Below are 25,703 nucleotides of genomic sequence, written 5' to 3' on the forward strand. Positions count from 1 at the left end.
ACCACTGTCTCCTGGCCCTGGAAAGGCGGCCGCAGAAGCTTCGCTCATCTCTGGGGCTCAGGCCACTCCCAGAGCTTTCCATCTCTCCTCAGCGCTGGCGTCCCCCGGGGACTCTGCCTGGACTCCGATTCCACCCCTCAAGACCCCCTGGCTCCCTGCTCTGAACACATGGCTCTGGTGGCCAGGGCGGTGGCCGGCCAGGCCCTGGTCAGCGCTTCTGGAGATGTAAATGCAGCCTTGGCGGGCCCCCCCGGGGGAGTGTGGGTCTGGGCCCTCCTGGCTAGGTGTGGGCTGGCACGCGCCCTGCGGCAGCTTCAGTGACTGAGATGGGTGCACGTGTGACAATGGAGTCACATACGGTGGCTCCAGCTCCTGGCCCTGGGCTGGCCCCGTGGAAGGGTCTCCGGCAGCTGCTGTGTCTTGGGGACGAAGCCCCATCCTCGGGGCCAGGGCCTCCCTGTGGCCTCTGCGTTCCAGGCCCCTGCGGGCTTTAGCGAAGGCTGTGCATCGACAGGCCAAGCCGAGTGCCCTTAGAAGTGAAGGGGGACGTTGCTTCCAGGTCCCAGGACCGCTGGGTGCGACCTCTAGGGGAGTGCGGCTCCCTGACCGCCTAGAGCCGATGAGGCCGGCTGCCCTCCCCTTGTCCATCTGCGGCCACCGTGCAGCCGGCCCCCCCTGGGGGCAGTCAGGAGTCAAAGCGCCCTGCCTCCTAGCCACGCCCTGTGTGCTCAGGGCCTCTGCCTCTCCCCCACCTCTTCCCCTCCCAACCCCGCTGTGTGACCTGGCGTGTCGCAGACCCTCGTTGGGCCTGATTTCCGGGTCTGTCCCCAGACAGTTTTACTGGGTCAGGTGAAAAGGTGAGTCCCCGTGGAACTAGGCAGGAGCTCAGAGGCCTGGTTCACGGCACAACCACGGGGGGTTTACAACCGCTGAGGCCTGCCGCCCCCCCACCCCCCGCCTCCATGGGAGAAGAAGTCGGCCAGGGTAGTGCCAGGGAAGTCATCAAGGCCATGGGGGAGAAGGCCCGCTCGAAGGGCGGCAGCAGGAAGTCCCCGTGGGAGGGAGGAGGGGAGCCCCGGGAGGGGCCTTGCTGGGCAGAGGCACTGCCATCTGGCTGGCCCACCCCGAGCTGCCCCGTGTCTGGCCTGGTCCCGGCAGGGGTTGGGCAGCTTCCAGGTTTGTTTTCATTTTCAATTCCCTTTATTGCTTAAACCACCTCAGGGCCACAGAAAACAAATCGTTATCCTCAGCCGACCTCAGATTCCTGGCCTCAATTGTTTGCTGTTTGCTAATTTTAGCTTCTGATCATTTCCACCCTCGTCCTCCCCCCAAAGGGAGACACACACCAAGAATAGCGCCAGGAAGGGGGGCGGCGGTGTCTGTGGCCAGAGTTCCCACAGCCATCTGGCCGGGAGTGGGGGCGGCCCGGGGCCTGCCGCGGGGACCCCCAGGCTCTCTCAGCGGGGACCCTACACCCTTGGGGCACGGACGTGAGGAAGAGAAGGAGGACTCTTCTGTTTCTCCTTTTAAACAGAAACCGGGCTGTTTCTGGGAACGCTCCCACTCCCCCATGGCCCTGCCTGGCTCTCGGACCCCAGGAGGCTGCCACTCCCCAGCCTCCCAGCCTCCAGGGCCAAGGAGACGTGGAGAGTCTGGGGTCCAACATGGCGCTTGGCTCAGCCAGGCCCGCTCCCCGCCCAGTGCCCAGGGCCCCAGCCCGGCCTGCAGGCCACCACCCTGGCCTCAAGAGGGCGGGCCCGGAGCCACTGACCAAAGCCCAGCCTGGGGCGCAGCGAGTGGGCCTCAGGGACTGGGGGAAGGGTAAGGTCCATCGATTAGGGTGGCCTCCTGGCCAGGCCTGCTGGACAAGAGAGCAGAGCCTGCGAGCAGCACCCCGCAGCCCCGCCGCCCTCCGTTCTCTGCAGGGGATGCCGGACACCCCCTAACATGTCAGAGCGCCCCCATTCGGAAACCAAAGTCTAACGTGTTTCAGGCTAGAGTAGCGCCGTGTAATGTGGAATAAAGACAGTCGAAGCCCGAAGCACACCCCCCCCCACCGGTGACCACGGAGCTGGGGAGTGGGGAGGGTCCCCCACCTGCCCCTGCGCCCACCCACTGTCAGCGCCGCATCACGGGGAGCAGGCAGCTCCCAGGACACAGCCACCTGACTCTTGACATCGGTACCTGATATACTCCTCTCTCCTTGGAACTGTGGGCGCGTCTCAATCGGGGCTGCCTGGCCCAGGTTCCGGTCCTGAACGTGGCCTCGTTGTTGCCCGCCCTGGATGACGGCCCACCTCTGTGTCCTTGGACTCTCTGGGCTCCTTTACCTGGATCCTTCCATTTTCTTACTTTTGCTCCCTTGTCATCCATTTATTTGTCTTTAGCTCTTTTTCTGTGAGATTTTCTCAGTGTTCTCTTTGCAACCCTGAGATTGAGATTTGAGTCTCTGCCGAATTCCCCTACTGTGTCCTTGAATTCAGACTCAGTTTCTGGGTCTCCTCTCCTTAAGGAGCATCCTGTTCTTGCTTCACAGACACCATATCTTACCTCTGAGCATGAGTGACAGCTCTGGAAGTTTCATCTCCGCCCCTCTGCATCCCCTGGGCTGCCTTTTTCTGCTGGCCTGTTTGGCGCTCTGGCCCGCCCGCCCATGTCAGAGGCTCTTCTCAGATGTCTGATGGTCGGTGGTGACTCGGAGCGCTGCCCAGAAGCTGGGAGCTGCCTGGGGGTGTAACTGCCCCAGCGCTGGGAGGGAAAGCCCCTTCCCGCAGGCGCCACTGCTGCCTCGGGCTGCGTTGTCCAGCCTGACAGCCAGGGCCCTCCTTTTGTTTTTGTCTAGAGCTTTATCGAGGAAGGACAGCCAGAGCCCCAGCCAGAAGCCTTCTCAGGGCAAACAAGAAGGCAGCTGTGTGGGGAGAGGAGAGGGCTGCCCCGGAGGGTGGTGATCACATGACTCTACTGGTCCTGCAACGTTGGAACTCACTCCGGGCTGGGAGGACTCACCTAGGCAGGGGGGACTGGCTCCAGGTGGGGAGGACGTGCCCTGAGGAAGCATGAAAAGCAGAGTGGATATAGCCCCCGTCTATCATGAAAATGCACCTAGTGGTTCATCCAGAATTCATTGGCCAGAATCAGTTTTCAAGGCCCATCATAGCTGCAAGGGAGTCGGGCAGGAAGCATTTTAACCTGGTGCATTGCTGCTGCAAAAGCTAAAGCCATGTTGTCTGGAAAGAGAAGACTCTAAAATACAAAAAAAAACAAAACAGAAAGAAAAAGAAGACCCGGACAGTGGGTGCGGAGCCAGTGGGCACTTAGCTCTTTCTGCCACAGTCACCAGGCAGCTCCTACATGTTTGTCCTTGGAATGGCCAAGTGTTGAGCAGGGAAGTGTCTGGCTGGCAAAGGTGGCCACTGTGTGAGCCAGTGCTAACATATCCAAGGAACCTCAGAAATCACTTACTTTCACCAGCATTTACTTTTTTACCCAAGTGGCACTCTCCTAACCCTTTGCAGTATCTAAGAAGTACTGACTTGTTGCTCAGAAATAAGCCACATGGTCACTGCTGTCGTGATCACAAAATGTGAGTGCAGTGGGTTTTCTGTAATTCACTATTTGAACTATAGCTGTCAGCTCTCTTTAGGCTTCTCTTGGCTGGGACAGGTTCCCAGACTTTCCTTGTTTCCCCTGACCTTGACAGTTGTGAGGGATGGTAGCCAGGGATTGTGTAGAATGTCCCTCAGTTTGCATTGGGGTGAGACTGGGTTTATGGCTTTGGGGGGAAACTACCGCAGAGGTGAAGTGCTCTTCTTATCACTTCATATCACTGGGAGAGTGGTACCCACGTGACTTACTGCTGATATTTATTTATTTTGTTGCTCAAACGTTCCAGCCTTGGGCAGGGACTGGGTCAGGTTAGCTCCCTTGGACCTGCCCCCCTCATGTTGGCTTCTGTGCACTTCCTCACTTTCTGGCCTCACAAGCTGCTTCAGGCTCGTCTTGTGTGTTTCCTGCTCTAGTCCTAGAATGAGCCATTCCTCCAGAGATCCCTGTTTCCTTTTACTGGAAACTGGTATTTAGAAACCAAGATCTGGGTGCTGTGGTGCTCCTTGCTCCCAGGGTGTTGCTGCTTCTAGCCCTTACCGGTGGACAGAGCCAGGAAACACGGATGAGTCCTAGCCTTTATACCGTTACTCATTTATCCCTCTGTGTGCACTCGGGTCTAAGCATGGGTTCACACTGTCTCATGAGTTCATGACGCCTCCGACACCAGAGCAGCCCCCCAGGAAGGGCTCACTGGCCTCCCCCTAGTTCAGCTATAACCACCCTCTCCAACAGCGAGACACAGGCTCCCACCACCCACCATGCGTTCACCTGTTTGTTCAGCCCCAGCGTACGTATGAAGCATTTTGGGGATTGTCTACCCTGGATTCTCTCGTGAGAAGCTAGAGCTTTGTTCACGTGCAGTTCCTCCTGTCGGCTCCTTGTCCCTGCCCAACCCCCCACCCCCAGAGGCCATGCCATGTGTTTGTAATAGGGCCAGAGTCTGCTGTCCCCAGTCTGCCTTCCATCCTGGGATCCCCAGCCACCTTTACAGACTAAACATTTGCAAATACTCAAGCACGTTCATGGTGAAGTACAGTCTATGGGTTTTGACAAATGCAGAGAGTCTTGTATCCACCATCCCAGCACCAGGCACAACAGTTCCATCGCCCTAAAAATGCCCCTGTGTGATCACCCACTTCCCAATCCTTCAGCCTCTAGAACCCCTGGTGCATGTTCTATCCTTAGTTTTTTTTTTGTTTTTTTTTTAAAGAAGATGTTGGGGGTAGGAGTTTATTAATTAATTAATTAATTTTTGTTGTGTTGGGTCTTTGTTTCTGTGCAAGGGCTTTCTCTAGTTGTGGCAAGTGGGGGCCACTCTTCATCACGGTGCGCGGGCCTCTCCCTATCGCGGCCTCTCTTGTTGCGGAGCACATGCTCCAGACGCGCAGGCTCAGTAGTTGTGGCTCACGGGCCTAGTTGCTCCGCGGCATGTGGGATCTTCCCAGCCCAGGGCTCGAACCCGTGTCCCCTGCATTAGCAGGCAGATTCTCAACCACTGCGCCACCAGGGAAGCCCCCTGTCCTTAGTTTTTACCTTTGGCAAAAAGTCATATGAATAGTCATACAACGTATAGATTTTGGGGTCTAGCTTTTTCGACTTAGCAAGATGCATTTAAGATGCATCCGTTTGTGTGTGCATGAATCAGTGGTTCCTTTCTTTTTATGGTTGAGTTGTGCTCCATTGTGTGGATGCAGCTCGTGTTCATCCACTCACCTGCAGAAAATGCTGACTTCCAGTGTTGGCCGATTGTGAATAAAGGGTCTTTCCTGTGGCGAATGCCTAGGGTGGGATTGCTGCCTTGTCTAGTGAGTCTGTGTTTAACTTCATGGAAACTGTCAAACCGTCTTATAAAATGACTGTCCCACATTGCATTGTCACCAGCAGCAAATGAGAGTTTCAGCTACTCCACCAGCGTTTAGCACGGTCAGTTTTTTGGATTTTAGCCACTCTCACTTGTGTGTAGTGCCATTTCATGGTTTTACTTGCATTTCCTTGATGGCAAATGATATTGAGCGTTTTTCACATGGTGTTTGCCATCTGTACATCTTCTTCAGTTGAGTTTGGGTCTTTTGTTCAGTGTTACAATCAAATGTTCACTTATTGTTGAGATTTAAGAGTTCTTTATATATTTTGGATACGAGTTCCCTTTGCTTTTGATCAGCCCCATGTGAAGAACATTTTTATCAAGTAAATAAACCTGGATCTTTAATTTTGGATTCCAAACTCATGTCCTTGCCTTTCTGGGGTGTTTGAGAAAATCTCTAATGAGATAGCCTGAAAGGCCTGAAATGTCCCTCCCGGGCTGTCAGCAGCTGCCAGGGCTAGTGTGCAGCAGATCACAGATTCCCAGGCAGGGGATGCTCCCCCCAAGACTGCAGTCAAGGGGGCCAGGGCCTTGACCGAGTTGCTCCCCTCAGCTCGGGGGAAGATGCTCGCAACTTCTCTTTGGAGGCAGTTAGTGATGTGACCATCAAACAGAGAGAAGTGGAAACATCTGTGTCTGTTCTTTGGGCGCAGCTCACGAGTCGCTCAGGGCATTCAATCACCTGGAGAAAGTCCCTTGTGGGTAGTAGTCCGGGGTCTGGAAGCTTTTGGGGTGGGAGCCGATATGCCTCTCCCTGCATGTCCCTTTAGGAGAAACACGGGGTTGTGAGTCAGTCGTGTGTGTGTGTGACACATAGAGACACAGAGCCAGACTCCAGAACCCTTTTCTGGAGTGGCTGCTGGCCACCTGCTGGCAGAAACCATTGGTATTTTATTATTGCTGTTTGAAAGGGGACCTTGGGAACGGAAATTTTCCAATGTGTTTTGTAACCCTTAGCAAGCGCAGGGAAAACACCTTTCTGAAATTCCTGGCATGTGGTCCTTTTGACCTTTGCAGGCATGTGCGCCCGTGCGTGTAAATGAGTGCTGCTCCCTCACCAGAGGCCAGGGGTGCTGGCTTCCATGGAAGCAGGCCCAGTCAGCTGAGCTGGAGTTTGGTGAGACTGTTATTCTGTAACAGAAGTCTGTAATATCTGTATACGTATATAGATATGTATGGACACGTATGTATTCGTCGCTGGTGTATTGCATTCTTTCTGACTGCAAAAAGCAGTGCAGTTGAAAACTATAGGAATTCAGAAAGGACATGTGTGAGTCCTGTCTTCCCTAGATCACCCCAAAATAACCGTGCGTCCTTCCTGCAGTTACAGCTCTGCAGCATGTGCGTCTCCCACGTGCACAGGACAGTGGGGCTCAGCCGCTCTGTGGTCTGTGTTCCTGGTTGGCCCGTGGGAATGGAACTGCGTGTGTAAGTGGACCCCTGCCTGGGATTTGCGAGAACATCAGAGAGACAGCCGGCCGGCTCCGTGCTCACCCACCCCACCCAGCACGTGAAACCTGGTTCCGGTGACCTTGGGGGCGACTCCAAGGAGCACCATCTCGGGGTCCCTGGGGGAGGAGGCAGCTTTCACTGGCCCTCCCTAGGCATTAGTCCCCTGCGAACCTGTAGAGGAAGGGGTCGCTCCAGCCCTGAGGTTTCTGGGGGCACTGCAGGGGTGGGGATTTCAGAATGGCTTCTGCTTTCCTTCCTGGCCCATGTCCCCAGGGTCAGCTCCCTTGGACACCTGCTCCAGCCTGGGCCGGAGGAGGGCATAGGCACAGGTGGAGGGCCAGGCAGGATGTGAGGAGAAGGGCAGGCCCTAGCCAGGCCTGGGACAGGGGAGGGGCCGGCCTTTGTCCCCTGATCTGGAAGGCCGCCGAGAGTGCTGTTCTCCCCCGTCAGAGTGGGCAGTGCGGATCTCTTCAGGTGGGGAGAGGGCGGGGCGGTGGGTGGCCCCCCGTGCGCCATGTGTGCAGCCCGGGATGCACGGAACAGCACCCAGGTTTGCTGCAGGGCAAGGCCTCCGGCCTACTGCTCCAGCATCTGCTCTCCGCAAACAAAACTGGGTATAAACTGCTCCAAGCGGCCGAGGCTAGCCGGGCACTGGTGGGTCTGGTGACCTGGGCTGCTAAGGGTGGGGCCCGGGAGCTTTCCTGGGCTCCTTCCTGGGTGTCTGGGGTCGGTCCTCTGCGTCTTCAACTGTTGTAGCAAAAGTAGGTCAGTGACTGAGGTTTTGTTTTTGCATCAGCTCCCTCAAAAACGAAAGGCATTTTAGGACTATAGTATAATGGCTTATTTATTTTTATTCTGATTTATTTGCTTTATGAAGTCAACTCTGAAAAGTCCATTGTTTGGCTCTGTTTTGTTTGAGCCTCGTGACTCTTTTCCCTGAGGGAAACAGGGCCTGCTTCTTGCACCTGGAACAGGCCAGGTGTAGGTGCTGGGCCTGGAGGCGGGGTGCCGGGCTCTGGTTTTGAGGGTGCTGCCTCTGGGTGCCCAGTCCTTGCAGACAGGCCAGCCTCTCAGGAGAGAGCCGCCCGGCACTTCGCACATGTTGGGTGCAGGCAGGGACACCCCTGCCCAGGCTAGGGGGCTGCTGGCTCCTCCCTGGGGAGCCGAGGGGGGCCTTCTGGGGTGAGTGGGGAGGGTGGTCTCGGCGGGGCAGGTGCCGGCCTCTGGGCCCCGTCTGGGTGATGGGCCAGTGGCCTCCAGGGTTCCTCTCCTGCTCTCACCTGGGACGTTGTGGCCGAGGTCAGCATGGGCAGCTGGCCACAGCCGAGCCCGGTCCCCGGTGGGGAAGGAGGAAAGCTGGACGCGGGCCAGCCACGCCTTGTTCGTGAGCTGGGGGAGGTCACTCTGACTTTCGACCTCAGTCCCTGTCTCTGAGATGGTCCGTCCTGACCCCTGCCTGCGTCTTGGGGTGGGTGGGGCCCCAAGTAGCACACCTCGAGAGTACACGCCTGTGCGCCATGGAGTCCCTGCCAGCCAGGCCTACTCGGCAGGCACAGCGGGGAGGAACTGAGGGCTGGGGGAGGGGGCCCAGGAAGAGGAAGTGGGGCCAGAGTGGTTGCACAGGCTGTGTGGAGAAGCGGGTGAGAGCAGGGCGCTGCTGTGCCCGTGGTGAGTGGCGCAGGAAGGGGGGTCACGTAGGCCACCGGACCAGGCCCTCTCCCAGGGGCCCCGGCTGACCTTGAAGAGTTGGCTTCTTTGGGGTGGGGGTGGCCAGGTTGGCCAGGGGCTTGGCCTGCGGTCTGGCTCCGGTGTGAGTCTCCTCGGACCTCTCCGTGTGTCCGCCGGTGACTATGCCACCCCCGATGTCCTAGTCCCGCAAGGCTCCAGAGGCTCTTCCACTCTGTGCCTGCTCCCCCCGCCCCGCGCATGCCCTGCCCTCATCCTGGCTTTCTTTGGTTCGAGGGGAAACCCTTTCCCAGAAGCCTGAACAGGACCCCCAGTTCCTACCTCTTCACCGAGCTCTGGCAGAGGACACCGATTCTCCTGCCTGGAACTTGGGGTCTGCGTCCTGACAGTGGGGTGAATTCGTCTGGGCTGCAAGGCGAGGAAGGGTGGCAGCTGGCACCTGCCCCGTCCACCTGGGCTGGTTCCAAAGGGTCAGTCAGTTGTGGGAGGGTGGACAGAGCGACTTTTATGACAGGAGCCTGGGGGACCTCCAGCGCATGATTACAGCCCTGGGTCTGCTGCTGTTAGAATGCATCACCATGGTCTTCTAAGTCAGGCCAGGTCTGTCAAACTCTTTATCAGGGAATGCCTTCCAACCCCATTTGCAGTGGGACCAGGGGCTCTGGAGCCCGGGGGTCCTGCCCTGGGAACTCCTTCTAGAAAAGCAGATTGGACTTAATTTTGCTGTTTCTGAGTTTCTCATGCTCTCAAGCCCACCCCCCTGCCAGGTTCTAAGGGGAGCCCTTGGACTGGTATCTGTGGCTGTGGGATTTGGGATGTGCTGTGGAAACAGCCTAGCCAGGAATGCGAGCGTTGTTCATTTAACACCCACTTTTCAATTTGTGTTATTTGTGGCTACCGTTTCCTAGTTTGCTACAGATTTCTGTTTTTAATTTTCTGAATAGGTAAATACACTGTGTGTTTCAAAATCTGGGGGTTTAAGTCGTCTCCCAAGGAAAGTTCTCCAAGTCCTCCTTGCCCTCTGTGCACTCAGCTCTCTGCCCCCACCGTCCTCGGCTCCAGGTTCTCAGATGCCCGCCCAGAGCACCTCTGCAGACACAGGCAGACACGCATGGGTGTGCACGCAGTACTCAGCCTCCTGACCGCGCTTTCTGCTTGGGACCTTGCTTTTCTCACTCAGAGCTGTCCCTCAGAGACCTTTCCGTCTCAGTTGAGAACGTGTTCCACTCCTTCTTCACAGGATTCTGTCTTATGGGTGTCTGTTAAATTTATGTAATGGGCCCTGGGAGGGCATGAATTGTCCTGAGGCTTTTGCTGCACCGCATAGTCAGGCACACATCCCATCTTGCAGGTGTGCAGGTGTGTCTGTAGGATAGCTCCCCCAAGTTGTGAGTTCAGAGGATACACACATCTGTCATTTGGATAGTTATTGCCAAGTCGGCCTCCATAGAGACTGTAGCAGTTTGTACTTCCATCAGCAAAGTGTGGGAGTACCTGTTCCCACCGTCTCAGCACCCTGATAGGTAAAAAGTCAGGTGTCTCTGGGGGTTCATTTATATTTGTCTCCTGATGGGTGATGTTGAGCATCTTTTCAGATGCTCAGGAGTCATTGTACCTCCTGTTTATGAACTGTCAGCCACAGCCCTTGCCTATTTTTCTATTGAGTATTATGTTTTCCTTTTAATTTCTGTGAACTCTTCCTGTATTGGAGATTAGCCCTTTGTAACAAGAGCTGCAGATATATTTTTCTCAGTTTGTTATTTATTTTTTGCCTTTCCTTGTGACTTTCTCTGTGGAGACATATTTTAGACTTTGTTGTCAAATTTATCGATCTTTTCACTTACGGGTTTTAGACTTTGATTCATAGAAAGAACTTCTATCTTAGCTTTTTAAAGGAATGTTCTCAGGTTTTCCCCTAGAACATCTGTGGTTTCACTTTTCCCATTTAAATCTTTGACCCATTCAGAACTTAGCCTGGTTTAAGGTGTGAAGCATGGACTGGTTGTTAACTAGTTATCCTGAGACATTTTTGGACACCGCCCCTCTGCCTTGCCTTAGGTGTCACTGCTTTCTGCTACACAGCTCCTGTGATCTTAGAATCTGGTCCAGGCATTTCCGCTGTGCTCCACTGCCGGTCAGCAGCTTCTGCAACGGCATGTTGTATCTGGTGGTCCAGTCCCCCCACCTCATTCTTCTTCTTCAGCATTTTTCTGGCTGTTTCTATTTGTTTATTTTTCTGAATGAATTTTAGGATCAAGTTATCCTATTCCAAAACAAAGCAAGGCAAAGCAGCAACCCAAAACGTCTACTTTTAAAAATACACCTGCATCCATTGTACAAACGTGGAGACACACGCGTCTGCAGAAGGCGGATTTTCTTGTTTAACCCGTGCCCCCAGGCTGTGTGTAGCAGTCTCCAGCCAGGTGCCGCCTCCCTTCGTGTCCTGCCAGCCCTGGCATGTGTGAGGGTACACAGGAGCGTGTGATGAGCCACACGCGTGCACCACAGCAGCGGTGGAGGAGGGCACCCGGGGCCAGGCTGTTTCAGCAGAGATGAGTCCTGGCTGGTGTCTGGCCGGGGACGCTCCCAGGAGCCCCACCAGTGATAACAGCGTATCTCCTCTGAACACCTGTGTGTTCTCCCTCTTAACCCTCACAGTTACTGTGAGATGCGGCCATGACAAACGAGAAGGAGCGCAGGAGTCGGGGAGGGGCAGGCGCTGACCCCTGCAGGGGCTGCTTCCATGCCGAAATCGCCTCTTCTGCTGCCTGCTGAGTCCTAGGGTGAGGGGGACCCCCTGAGTGGCAACTCTCTTTCCTGGGCCTCACCTCCCTCACCTGTACAATGGTGGGTAAGAGCTTGCAGCCTGGACTTCCCAGGAGACGGGGCATCTGTGTGTCAGCTCCATGTGGGTCTGTAAACCACCGGCAGAGTAGCCGAATGTCCTCCTAACGAAAATAGGAAAGTCAGCCTCCCCCTCAGAGGACAGGCCTTTCTGCTGACCCCGACCAGCTTGGCTTTCCTTAGAGGCTGGCGGTTGATTGGCCCCAGTGGTCGGCCATCTGCCGAGATGCCTCAGAGTGGGAGGGAGAGCGGGCCTCCCAGGAGTGAAGAACGTGGCCGTTTTGAGGTTGGGAGCTGGAAGCAGCCCTATGCTGGCGACCACAGATTGGAACTATCTATTGATGAATGACAGGCCTCTTGCTAGCAGCGAGTAGCGGGGGCCTGGGAGCCCGGGAGCAGCTGTTTCTCTGTGGAGGCCTCTCCCCGTGCCACCCTCTGACTCTCTGGACCAGCCCTGCCTCTCACCATCACCCCCCCCCCCCCAGACACACACCTGTACGGATGCCTTGTGCTCACTGAGTTCTGCTCTTGCAGGCCTGGGTACCCCTGCACCATCTGCTTTTCTGTCCCGGGGCCCCTGGTCAGAGATGCCTCTCCTCCCTTCTCCCTTCCACGGAGGGAAGCTCAGCCAGGCTTCCCCGAGCTCGGGCCAGTAGAGCCCGGCACTCACTGCCCAGAAGGGGCCCTGTTCTGCAGATGTTGCTCTGGTCCTGGCTCAGGGCACACACACACCCCAACTCCCCGCCCCTGACTGCCCACCAGAGGCTCACAGACAGAAAAGGGCCACGACGGTCTTTTTTATAGGTGCTGTTAGAGCCAGCACCTCCCTTCATCCTGTGGAGGCTGGCAGTTCGGCCGAGGCTGGATGGGGCGAGGGAGGTCATGGGGAACACGGCCTTGAGAGGGCGAGCAGGAGGCGGTCTGAGCCGGAGCATGCGCACTAGTGAGCCCAGCTGCACCTGCGGGGGGCGGGCCTGGGGCGGGGCCAAGGGGGGTGGCTCCGCGAGGAGCCTCTTGTGGCTTCTCGGAGAGAACATACTGTTCCCGCCCAGGCCTGCGGCTTGGGCAAGAGTGTGGGACGCCCTGTTCCCTGATAAGATGAGGCAACTGCTCTCGGCCGCCTCGCAGGGTGCCAGGGAACATTTATGTAACCCCCGCCCTGCGTGCCCCCGGCCCGCCCCCACGACCCGCTACCTGCGTGCGCCCGCCCCCAACTATCCCCCTCCCGCCACTGCATACCCCCAGGCCCGGCCCCCCAGCTCCTCCCCACACAGCGCCCCCGACGACCAGCACCAGCAGGTCCTGGACCTGCCCCCACCGTTACCCAAACCCCTCAGTCCTGGCTCCTTGGGGCCTAGCACCCACTGGCGGGTACCCACCCTCCAGCCCCTGGATCCCCAGCGCCCCCCACAGTGACCCTGGCCCGCCCTCCTCCCTGTGCATCCAGCCCCCTTCCTCCTTCCCTCACTAGGCCCTCTCGCCATCCTGTCCCACTGCCCCCTCCGCCCACACACCTGCCGCCCTCCTGGCTTCTGAAGGAGGGGGGCGGGCAGAGCGACCTGAAGTGCGCGCACCCCAGGCTTAGGCTCCAGGGAGGCTGCAGGAGGCCTGGGCTCCCTCCAGGGGTCTGGGGTCTGGGTCCCTTGTGCGCTGGGCCTAGCGCCCTCCGGTGGCAGCCCCGCGGTACCGCTGCTGTCTCCCGGTCACATCCCAGGAGGAGGCAGGTGCGGAACTTGAGCCTGGCCAGGAAGAGGCTTGGCTTTGTTTGGTGCACGGGTGCACGCCCCACCGTCCTGGACCTGCTGGCCCCTGCCCCGCTCTGGGTGCAACCGTCCCTCCCCTAGCTCAGCTTAGCCACGTGCCACCTGGGTCAGTCCCCGAGCGGCAGTGGCGGTTTTCAAAGTGAGGCCCAGAGACACCTGCAGGGACTCCAGACCCTCCAGATAAGGTCAGAACTATTTTCTCAACAATAGCATTATTTGTCCTTTATTTTCTCAAAAGAATACAGTGGAATGTTCCAGAGGCTGCATGATGTGTGATGACATCATCCTTCTGACAGCTACTGGAAAGTGTGCTTGAGTTTAAATGTTTTTGTTTTAATTTCTATGATAAATGTCAATGGACATAACCCAGGTGAACAAAAGCTCCCCGGGTTCCTTACTAAAAGGGTGAGCAGTGCTGTTGTGGAGGTCTCTGGTCTCTGTCCCCCTGTACAGGCTGCCTTTGCCCCATCCGTTCGTAGTTCTCCCGCTGCCCCTGGTCAGCCTCCCGGGTGCCGCTTGAATGTCACCGCTCAGAGGCCAGCCAAGCGAAACCCTGTGCTGCTCCTCGCCGGCCTGCATCATAACTGCTGAATGGTTTATCCGTCTGTCTGTGGATCAGCTTATTGGCCACCTGGAGCGGGCTGACAGAAGAATAGAGGACGGACCAGGGAGAGCCCTGTCTGTCGACATCACACCCACGTTCCCAGGGCTGGGCATTGCTTTTGTGCTCCATAAAAGTGTCGTGCTGCTGACGCCCCAGTAGGCCAAGGGCTGCGTGCTGGCCGAGTAGCGATGCTGGGCTTTCCCCACCTTCTGCCACCAGGCTGCCTAGCACCAACATCCCACCCTGTTGGATGCTGCCTTTCGCTGCCCCCCTGGGGTCATGCATCCCATCTCTAATTATACACATCTAACGTGCTTCCCGGGGTTGCAGCAGAAGGACCCTGAAAAGGACAAGCCTCCCAGTGAGGACACAGGGTTTATTAGGAAGCAAGGCTGAGTGTGGCTTTGGGTTGGTTCTGTGCCCAGCACCCCCAACCCCTGCCCCTCCCGGCAGGCCCAAATCTGAGGAGACCTAGTTGACAAGAATAATAGATAAGAGCAAAAATAACACCTCGGGAGTAAGCACTGGGCCTGTACCAGGCACAGTGCCAAGGGCTGGTTGTGTGCAACCCTGTAGAATCCCCACGTGGACCCCACTGTGAGGATGGGACACTGTGTTCATTTCCTGTGGCTTTTGTAACCAATTAACCACAAACTGGGTGGCTTAGAACAACAGAAGTATGCTCTCTCACTGTTTTGGAGCGCAGAAGTATGAAGTCAAAGTGTTGGCAGTGTTAGTCCCCCCCTCCCAGTGTCTGGTGGCTGCCCCAGACTCCGAGTCCCCTGGCTTACGGGTACATCACTCCCTGGAGTCCTTTCCCCTTTTCTTCTAATGTGTGTGATCTCATCTCATGATCCCTACCTTAATTGTATCTGCAAAGACCTTTTTCCCAAATAAGGTCACATTGACAGGTTCCAGGGGTCAGGACTTGGACGTATCTTTGGTGGGGCCACTATTTACTCACCCCTGCAGGCAGTGAGGCCTTTGTCTGAGGCCACGCATCAGTACACCATGGAGAGAGGAGCTGAGCCTCATCTGTTGGACCTGGTGCACTAGAGTCTTGAGTGCAGCGGCGGTCACGTGAAAGGACAGCACTGTATTTCGTGCTGGACCTTTCCAAACACTTAAAGGATAACTGTGCACTGTGAATCTCCTAGGGTGGGATTAGTGTGCGGCATTTCTCAAACTTTGTATTGATTCTTTCTCCCCCCCAGAACCGATTTAACAGTTTTAAAATTCTGACTTTTCTTTAAATATGGTTTGGTGTGGTGTTGGGCTAGATATTTAAAGAATAATTTTTCAGCATTCCTTTTTATTGTTATCAAAGACATAAATGCATATGATTTTTTTAAAAGACATAACACAAAAGAGTTTGCAGCAGCAAAAAAATCCTCTTCCCAATCCAGCCTTATTCTCTAGCGATCAATACTGCTCTGATTTTAGTTGTCTTGGTGGTTACTGCCATAAATAAAACTGTATGATTTTATTACTGTTTCTCATTTTATCAACTTCAGATGCCATCCCTTATCTCCCTACCCTGAAATTTAAGGAATTACCTCATTCCTACCTCTCTCCCACCTCCTCCTGAATTGATGGTTATATGATTGTTTTTAATTCTTTTGTTGATTATCCTTATAGCTTTTAACCTCATTTCGAGATTTCCTTTGACTGCACATGGGTGTATTCCTACCTTTCCCTTAAACCCACATTCTCTCCTGGGGCCACGAATCAGTGGTATGGGCTTTGTCTATAAGATCGATTCTAAACACTGACAAGCAGTGCTAGGGTTCACATGATCACGACTGTGTGAAGACTGCTTCCGTATGCCAGGGCCTGTGTTTGGAACTGCATTCCCTTCTGCCACCTCATGGGGTTGTTGTGAAGGATAAATAATACACAAAAAGCCCCTAAAACAGTGTTTGGCTCGGAGCTCTTCCCTCATTGCTCGTAATCATGTGGCATTTTAGTTTGCTTCTAATGTAGACAATTTTCGTACATGTCTTCTATTTTTCCTGGAGTTACTAATTGCCTCTCTTTTTTCCCTTTACCCAAAGAATAGTATGTGCCTTGGCCATGTCCTGAAATGTATTCAGCCTCTTGATCATACTCTATGGTACATGGAACTCCCTTTCTTCTTGTAACCCTCCCTCTGTGATTCCTGGCCCACAGCTCCAGTGGCCCACCAAGTCTCCCTCACTCTTGTCCTAGGATGACCCTTCATTGTTCACTTACTTCCCTGGCTTCTCAGTTTTTTCTTATTTTTGCTGGAGTGTGCAAGGTAAACTTGGGAGGCTGTGTTTCTCTGTCATCTAGCAGCTAGTGTAACTTACGAGAAGTCTGGTGTGTGTCCCAGCCTTGTTCCCTCCCAGAGGACCTGCTTCTCCCCTTTCTCTCCAGTAAGTTTTGGGATCTCCTCTTCTTACCTAGTGTTCTGACACTGCAGGTATTCTCACAGCAGGAGCCTTTATTCACTCCCTGGCCCACCTCTGTGCTAATAACCCTTTCAATGTTAGTTTCCTGTCTCCTTTTTTTACTCTGACAGGTACTGTTCTATTGTTTCTTTGGTAATTTCCTCTTCTCCATTTTTTTGTTCTTTTCCTCAGTGCCTTCTGTTAATTAGATGTCGAACCCACAGGATTGATTCCCTGTGATGCTGAACTTCTAGCTCTTACTGTTAGTAACAGATGGGAAGTGATGGTTTGCTCTCTTGCTTGATTGTGAAACCACCCCGCCCCACCCTGCCTCCCCCTCATAACAGAAAATCAATAAGGAAAGCAAACAGAGCCACACACAGCTCTCAGCTTCAGCATTGCTAGGAGACAGAGAACACTGCAGCATTCACATATTTTCTAGAGCTGTTTTTTTGTTCTCTTTTTCTGGGATATTTCCTTGAGTATGTTTCCAGCTTTTCTATGGAATTTTTGTTTGGGCAGCAATACTCCCAACTTCTAAACACTATTTTTTGTTCTCTGAACTTCCTTTTTATCCTGTTTGCTTTATGCATAAAATTTTATCTGAAATTTCTTTGAGAATGCTAATTAGAATTTTTAGCTTAATATTCTCTTCTGTTTCCCGGCTTTACTCTATTTTCCTCTGGAGTCAGTGGTTTTGTTGCTCTTGGCCTTTCCCTTTCATGCCACTGGTTTTCCTTGGATGTCTGGCCATCTTTGGGTGTCTGTTTATATTTAAGGTTGATGGGCTCATTTGGAGTGGGCGGTGTAGATTTCCTCTGCTGAGCACTGGTGGACCAGCTTCAAGGGCTGGCTCTCAGCTTCAGGGCCAGAGTCCGGGAGGGAGGCGGAGAAACGGGGCAGGAAAGTGTACTGTGTAGCCACCCCCAGTGCCAGAGGGCTGCATTCTGGGGTGCTAGAACCCCATGCTGGCTCTCCCTGTGTAATTGATGTCTTTTGTGTGTGTGCGCGTGGTTCAGAGTTTGCCTGGGTAAAGGCTGGCCTGCCCCTTGCCCTGAGCAGGGGATGGGAGGGAGGGGTGAGGTCCTGACTGTAGCCAGCCTTCCTTACCTTCCTCTTCTAGGTGTCACCCCGCAGCCTCCTCCTGTGCTGCCTGTTGGCCATGTTGGAACATCTCTGAGAGGAGGAGCAGCAGACTCTAGTTGGAGCCTGCTGCGGTAAACAGACATCTCGGCCATAGACTCTCAGGCCCTGGAAATAGTCCATCCTGACCCATTCATGTTACAGATGAGGAGACTGTGGACCGCCTGAATGGTGGCTGGACGCTGGCGTCAGCAAATTGTCTGCAGGCCCTGCAGGGCTTGGGGGCTCTGGAGTAGGGCTCCTGGTGGGGCCAGGGTGGTGTGGCCAAACTTGCAGGCCTGCGAGCTCTCCCTGACCCCTCCACCCTCTCCTCCTAGTTTCCCTTCTTAGAGCCCAGGGACCGGCCTGTGCTCCCCGCCACCGCCTAGGGACAGCTGACCCTGCAGAGGGTGCTGCGTGGCATGCGGTGCCGGGTACTTGAGGGGGCCGCAGCACCTGGCATGCTGCCATTTCCTCCCGGGAGATGTCTGCTTACATCCACCCTGCGGACAGGAGGGCGCTGGCACCCACACCTGTACCCTGAAGGATTTGTCACCGAGGCTGTCGGAGATGGGGCACCGAGGGAGGCGCGCAGGGAGGGAGGGGCAGGCTTGGGGTGTGGGCTGTGACTGACCCTCCCTCTGCCGTGTCGCCCACAGGGGAGCGCCCCTTCGCCTGCAGCTGGCAGGACTGCAACAAGAAGTTCGCGCGCTCTGACGAGCTGGCACGGCACTACCGCACGCACACGGGCGAGAAGAAATTCAGCTGCCCCATCTGCGACAAGCGCTTCATGCGCAGCGACCACCTGACCAAGCACGCGCGCCGCCACGCCAACTTCCACCCGGGGATGCTGCAGCGGCGCGGCGGGGGCTCGCGGACCGGCTCGCTCAGCGACTACAGCCGCTCGGACGCCAGCAGCCCCACCATCAGCCCGGCCAGCTCTCCCTGAGCGCCGACGGCGGGGCGGGGCCCGTGGCAAGCCACGCCCCATCCTTGCCACGCCCACCCTAGGCCCCGCCCAGCCCCGCGGCCCCGCCTCCTTACCATAGCCATGAGCAGATGCTCTCACTTCCTCCCGTGATTCCGTGTCGTTTCCTTTTGTAATCAGAAGAGAGTACTTTATGAAGTCAATAACAACAAAACGATTTTCTTCACCTCAGGTGTCAAATTTGTAAGAAAATAACGAAAAAATTCCAAAAAACACCATCCACGATTGCACAAGAGACATACCCACGAAGGTGATTCAGCGGTGTTGAACCCCCCCTTTCTCAGGGATGGACATGTTCCACGAGGTCAGTGAGGACACCCCCTTCCTGCCGCCTTACTCTGTACATAGATTTGCACTCTGGAATTTCCTTTTAGGTTTGGGCACACACTGGGGGCAAGGCAGTGCAGGTGGAGCTCAGCACACGCGGCGGATAGGCCGGTTGGTTAGTTGGGAGCCATGGTCACCGAACTTGTGCTTCCAGGGCAGACCCCTAAGCAGGGCCCGCGGCTCCCTCTTCCTGCCCCCCGCCCAGCTTCAGCCTCGCCCCAGCTGGCAGTGGGCTCAGAATGCAGACGGCTCAGAGGGACGCCTTAAGCCGTGACGGGTAAGGGGAGCACTCCCCAGGGAGACTGTCGGGGTCCTTGCCTCCGGGACCCTGCCCTGGTCCCCCTCGGAGCGCCGGAAGCAGAGATGCAAACCCGTGTTGGGCAGCTGGCCGCACCATCTGATGTCCACATGGCCAGGGCCCCCGCCCGCTGCTGTGTCCCCGCAGAAGGCCCCAGGACCTTCCACTATTACACCACGTTCTCTGACTGGTCTCCTACAAGGGTGTCCGAAGGTGTCATTGGTGCGTCCAGTTCCCACGTTCTCCCCGACTGGCCCTGCTCTTGGGATGCCTTTGTTTGACATGATGGGTAAAGCGGGGCCACCTGGCCAGACGCTCTGTGTGTGTGGCTTGCTGTGGCCACGCTCGGCAGTTCACAGAGACTGTTCCGTAGCAAGAGACCGGAACATTGTGACTTGGAACATTGTGGGGTGGCGAGGCGGATGTCATGGGAAATGCAGTCGGAGAATGTGCATTCTCTTTCCTCCCTGGGGAGCACCGGACGGAAGTTGTGGGAAATGCTTTTTTCAGACCCACCGTGTCCCCAGCTCAGAATTAGCGAACCCTCAGCTTCTCCATGAGCCCTGTGTCCCTGGACTCCTCCCTTCCCCCCCTCCTTTTTCCCTCCTACCTGGGAGGCCCCGGCCTGTGGGGCACTGGGGTGCAGGGCCCCCACCGCCAGCCTTCCCGTGCTGACGGGGGCGGGCAGAGAGCCGGGGACGTCTCTCCCAGAGCTCTGACCTGCGCAGGTGGGTCAGGCCGGGCTCCAGCGCACTCCTCAGTGGAGAGCTGAAGCCACCACCTGCCCAGTCACCTCCCTTCCCTTCCTCCAGGGAGTCGGGGCCTGTAAATACAAGTCCCCAGGACAGTGTGTGTGAGTGTGTGTGTGTGTGTTGGGGCAGGGAGTGTGGGTTTGGGAAGGACTTGGGGTATCTTGCAGAGACCTCTGTTCATTTCGATGAGGAGGGATGATTCTTGGGACCTCAGAGGGCCGTAGAGGGGCTTCCCTGAGCCCAGAGTGCCTTGGTTGTGGTCATCCTGCTTCCACCCCCAGCCAGTCTCAGCGAGGGATGCAGCACAGAGGAACCCCGGAGACCCAGGCCCAGCTGGTGCTCGTAGCCCCTGGGCGGCTCCAGAGCAGATGGGCACCCTCTGTCCCTAGCAGCCAGAGGCAGGCAGTCTGCTGTCTGCAGCGCTCTGGTTGCCATTTCTAACTCTGCTGTGTGTCAGCTGGGATCAGCCAGTGGTGTGGTGGTGGCTTCTGAGTAGCATGGTAGCTCCCGAGCTGGGCGGGAGCATTGCTCTTGCTATGGGTGGGAACCAGGTGGGAATGGCGTGGGGTGAGGGGTGGCCCCACCCTGGCTCTCTTGGGCTCTGTGACAGCCCTGCTCGCATTTGGTCCAGGAGAGAGAACGGGAAGTGCTGGCCACCTGGATGGAGCCACGCCCTGAGCACCTGGGGTGAGAGCTCTTCACGCCCGGTTCCAAAGTGAGGCCCGGAAGGGCCCTCGGAGGTCCCTCCCAAAGTTGTTTCTGGGTGGGGCAGAGAAAGCCACACTCCGAATACACTTCATGTCTCAGGAACTCACATTCCAGGTTCAGGAATTTTATTCCAGAGTCCTTTGGTGTGCTCGCCACACACGGGTCCCTGAAGGCTGGGAGAAGCCACGTGCCCCAAGGGGCCAGGCTTCTTGTGACCCGCCCGCAGCATCCCGGAGGAAGAAGGGTTTCCGACCCCCCTGCTCTCTGCGTATAGGAAGGGGGCAAAAGGACTCTAAACCCAGTCATCGTGGAATAAAAGAAGAGTGGTTTGTTTTAGAGGTGGGGTGGGGGGGTGGGGGAGGGAGAGCGGGCGTTTGCTGTTTCCAAAGAGAGCACTTAATTTAATGTTTCCTCTAAGTGACCCAGGGCTGTTCCGTCTGATAGATGGAAGGGTGACATTGCCTTAAAACAGAAATATGCAGGCGTTGGCTATTTTCGGCAGATGAGTGTGTCTTCGTTCCCAAAGTAGTTCTCGTCTAATGGCAGGTTGCGGTCCGGTCCTTCTGAAGTGGGCCTGTTCGGGAGACAGGCCACTGCTCTTCTGCCTCAGGGCACCTGGAGGGAAATCCCGCCCCGCAGCCCCAAGCACTCGGCCTGGGGTTCCAGCCAGCAGGCAACCTGACTCATCTGGGGCTAAAATTCATCTCACTTGAAGGGTGGGAAAAATCCATGTATCTCAGGCTAAGTTCGAATGGGCTCTTGCTGGCATCTCATCATCACGACCCGTGGAGTGTGTTTGGAAGAGAAGAGTGCGGTGGCAGGCCCCGGAAGGCCGCACTCGCTCAGACCCCCACGGAAACACGGTGGGCGACCCTGCTGAACAGCCTGTATTTTTTTTCTAAGATGTAGAATGTCTTCCCGGCCTGGGTCTGTTTCAGGGTCTTTCATTTTTCCGGTTTATGGCCATGTTTGCTGGCTTCAGTGTGACTGAGGAACCCCCAGGACTCCTAGAAACAGTAGTGAAAACTCAAACCTTTCTTTTGTGGCCGACTCCAGTGCTTGCAAGGCCAAGGGGGCGGAGATCTCAAAACAAAGGTTGCCTGAGTGAAGGGAGAGTTCCCCTCCAAAAAGGCCTACAAGTGACCCTGGACTCAATCAGGGGGCTGGTGTTCAGCCCATCTCCCAAACAAGGAAGCCCTCTTTGCGTCAGCCATAATTATTAGGGTTGTCAGCTCCCCATACACCTACCCTACTCTACAGCCATCGGGAAAAACGCAGCCCCTTCCACAGAGGGCCCTGGGGTCCTTTCCTGTTGGGTGCTATGTAGGAATGGGCAGTGATGCCCTTGATGGGAATGTGGTCCTGGAGGTGCCCTACCTACATCCTGCTGCACCCCACCCACGGCACTCGGGGTGCATGATGACCCCCCTTTATTCTGAGGCCACGCATCCGGGCAGGTGCAGGATTCGCCAGGGTGCAGCCTCCAGGTGCAAACTTCAGCAGCACTGGGGTCCCCAGTCCTCCCCATGCCCTGGGTCACAGCTCAGACCAGGGAAGGTGATTCGGAGGTGGGGACAGACAGCTGGGCCACGGGTGCCCCCAGCCCTCTTCTGGGGACACACAGGGCTGGTGGCTTTCTGGGGTCCAAGTGAAGTGCGGCAGAAGCGGGGTCTCCAAGTCTCCTCCCCCCCAGCCCAGTGTCTCCAGAAGACTGGCCGCTTTTCTTGCCAGAAGCAGGTGCTAAGGTGGCTGCCAGCGTCAAAGCACGCCCCAGGGACTCACCCCTAGAGCTCAGCAAACGAGAGGGCCACTGAACAGGGAAGCGTGATCTGAGCAATAGCGTCCCCATATTTCTCAACTCCTGGTTTCGGCTGTGTTTACAAGGCTACCTGATGTTTTTGACTTCTGACAGCTGTCACTTTTTTTTTTTTTTTTTTAACCCTTTTTCCAAAGTCGTTTAAAGACTGAGTGCTGGAAGGTTTGAAGGGCCTGATATATCCGTCACATTGTAGCCGGTCAGAAATGCTTTGCAGGTCACCCACATCTTTCTGTCCAAAGATTCCACGTGCGATTCTGGTGACCATATTTTCCAAAGCTAAAATCAAGGGTGTGGGCTGACCCTTTTAGAATTCAGGATCACCCTGGGAAAAGCCAGGTCCTGTAACTGATTTTCCCGATTCTGAGGCTGAGTTTTCAAAGGTTTGTCCCAGACACATCCCAGAGAATTTTGTGCCAGAATTCGGATGCACAATCCAGCTTACTACTGATGAATGCCTGAACACCGTTTAGGGAGCGGCCCTTCCCCCACCTGCTACTCTGTCTCTCATCAGTTAGAAGAGTTGGACTCTGGTGGGAGGCGTGAGCCTGGGGCCACACTTGGTTTCTACTGACCCCCATCGAGGTATTGGACTTGCAGTGTTCCCCCGACCCCACCCAGCCTCTCCCCTTCTCATGCAGCTTTAAAACCTTACTCCTTTTATTTAAAGATGAACAGGATGGGAGAAAGTGGCTTCCCCTGCCCTGCGCATCATGCATTCCCTGTGGGGGACACAGGATGAAGGGGGGCGGCGGGGCCGCGTAAGCAGCTTTCTCTCAGGGCTTGGGACGTCTTCCTAGTGACATGGCGACAGGCTGCTGCATGTGCTCGTTTGGAAACCAAGCTGAATGCCTGCCTGGCAATCGCAGGTCTGGGTGAAAGCCATGTCTCCCACTCAGCCCAGGGCCGCCTGTCCAAAGCCAGATGCCTCCCTCCCCAGCCTGCCTTCCATGGAGCAGGGGGCCACTTCCCAGTGTGGCTCAGACACCCGGGGGGAGGCGTCCATTCCTAGGTCAGGGTGCCTGTCTGGGTGTGTGGGTGGGAGGCTTTGCTCCCTCGCTTCACCTTAGTCCCTTGTGCCAAGTGCCGAGGACCCTGAGGGCTGGAGGCGTCGCTCTCCCGAGCAGCTGTGGGTTGTCGGGCGCGGGCCGCTGTGGCTCCCACGGGGCCGGGAATTGCTGTGTGGGTGGGCTGGGTGCACGCGGGTCTCTGCCGCCCCCGGACTCTGCACAAAGGGCCCCTCCTCCTCCCAAAGCCATTGATGGAGCTTCTCTGGAATTGTTTGCCAAAATCCCAAGGTAGAATCCAAGGGTCCAAGACCATTTCCATCGAGCACACGTTTTCCTTTTCCATAGGAACTTTTTTTGTTGTTTTTTTTAACCACCACACCATGCTTCCGAAGGCCATGTTTCGTCTTTCCTGGATCACTACAGTGAAGTATTACAGTTGTACAGTTCCCAATCTGGCCTTGGCTTGCTCGGATAAAACTTTGTATGTATTTTGTAAGGCATAGATTCTATATTGTAATGATGTCCTATGCAAAAAGAAAAAAAAATGAACTAAATTGTAAATTTTATTGTTTTAATGTGTATGCATGTTTAGTGACGTTTACATTTTGAAATAAAATTTATGATTCATTATTTTATTTGCCAGAGCTGGTCCTTTGATGGGCATGCCTTGGAGAGGCTCTGGGAGGGAGGGAGGGAACTGAAATGACGCAGCTCAAGCAGTTGGATGTAGTTGGCTGAGGGGCGCACACCAGCCTGGAACTGGCAGGCCTTAACACGGGGAGAGGGAGAAGGCTTTACGGGGGGTGAGTGCTCTTCTGGCCGTCTACTACCCCGGGGCCCTCGGCTCATCACATTCCCCACCCCCACCCCACAGAAAGCTCATCAGCCTCAATCCCCAGGAGCGCTGAAAAGAAAGGCAGGTTCCCGTGCAGGGCATAGCGCTTGTCCAGAAAATGCCCTAGATGCAGCCCACCTAGGTCCCCCGGGCCAGCCTTGGAGACCGACCCCGAACTGCTCTGCCATGGGGGCCAGCCTGGCACTGTGGAGACAGGGCCAGGGGTCCCCGGGATCTGGGGGGAGGGACAGCATCTGTTGATGCCAGAGCCCACTTAAATCTCCCATGGTCGTGAACTGCCCCAGCCGCTCTCCAAAGCAGGGCCTGTCCGAGACGGGCAGGGCAGGGAGAGGGCCTGGACCACTGCTGTGCTTCCGCCCTACGGTCGCAGCTCTACCAGGCACAGACCCAGGACTGTGATTCTTATCACCTCTTCTTCATACATAGGCTACGTGAAAACCATGAAGAAACGTAAAATAGCAACAACGGAAGGCCTTGCAGTGGATGAAAGATGCTTTTTCCTAAAGCTCCATCCACACCGGCAGGCGTTTCCTGATGAGAGCTTGTTTTCTGCGTTACAGACAAGGAGGAGGGGTGGGAAGGGAATGGCCCCCGGCACACACAACTGTCAGGGAAACAAGCACACGTTTTCAAACAAAAGTCTCTGGTGCCGAGACGTGTGGAGCCATCCCTGTCTTGGTGGGAGCGTGTTCCCAGGACGGCCGTGATTGCGCCTTCTTGGAGACGGTTCCTGGTTGCTCAGAACTCCCCGGACAGCAGCACGCGAGATGGAGCCGCTTCCATAAATAATTGTGTGCTGAGAGCCCAAAAGGCTTCAAAAACATTGATGGGAAAAAGCAGCCATCCGTCCTGATGTCACAGCAAAGGCTTGAAAGAGGTCGAGGGCTCTGCTGGGGTTCCTTTCCAAAAGATGGGGGTGGCGCCTGGCGTTCAGGAAGCCTCCATTTCAGGAACCTGGGATCTGTAGAGACCCAGAGAGGCCCCCAGTGGTGTAGAAGGAAGAAAATAAACAATAGGTTTTCCCGGTGCTTGAAAAGCAGATTTACTCGTGCGTGTCCACAAACAGAGCACGTAAGCAGTGTGGGGGAGGGTCTGTGGGTACAGGACCTCAGCCCTGGGCAGTGACCAGGTGTCGGATTAAAAGGTCAAACTGAAGGCAGTTAGGTGCAGCGCTGAGGGCGTGGGGGGAGTTTGCACAGAGGCGTGGGGTGCACTAGGCGATGTATTGGTTAACAGAATTCAAAACAGCCAGCAGGCCAGCAGGATGACAGCACGTCCCTGACCAGAGCTGACAGTGGGCACGTGCTGCTCCCGGCTGGGACAGACCCACATCACCGAATAAGGGGGAGACCCCGCCCGGCCAGCCTGGCCTGCTTCAGGTCTCCCGTGGTGGGGATGACCAGAGAGCTGCCTTTGAACAGGTAGTGGGGTGGCATCTGGTGCAGGGCGTGTCCTCCCGGAGGGCAGAGGCTGGCTGAGCATTTCCCAGCGCCTGGCACTGGCCCACAGGCCGTGAGCGCCCCGCTGCGGGGGGCGGGGAGGGGGGGTGGCGGGGATCTGCATTCTGCAGGGGAGCCTGATCAGGAGGCAAAGGGA

The 25,703-nt window shown here is 55.9% G+C and overlaps 1 protein-coding gene across 1 annotated transcript in view; it reads left to right on the plus strand.

Annotated features, from left to right (window-relative positions):
* Nucleotides 1-23,881, plus strand: part of KLF13 (KLF transcription factor 13) — a 46,405-nt gene extending 22,524 nt beyond the window's left edge. Inside the window, exons 2-3 of the mRNA XM_079699519.1 lie at nucleotides 18,012-18,644; nucleotides 23,597-23,881. Coding sequence (XP_079555645.1) covers nucleotides 18,012-18,301 — 290 coding nt within the window. The 3' untranslated portion in view covers nucleotides 18,302-18,644; nucleotides 23,597-23,881. The remainder of the gene's footprint in view (nucleotides 1-18,011; nucleotides 18,645-23,596) is intronic.
* Nucleotides 23,882-25,703: the final 1,822 nt, after the last annotated feature.

This window comes from Hyperoodon ampullatus (genome assembly GCF_949752795.1).
Source record: "Hyperoodon ampullatus genome assembly, chromosome: 3".
NCBI lineage: Eukaryota > Metazoa > Chordata > Mammalia > Artiodactyla > Ziphiidae > Hyperoodon > Hyperoodon ampullatus.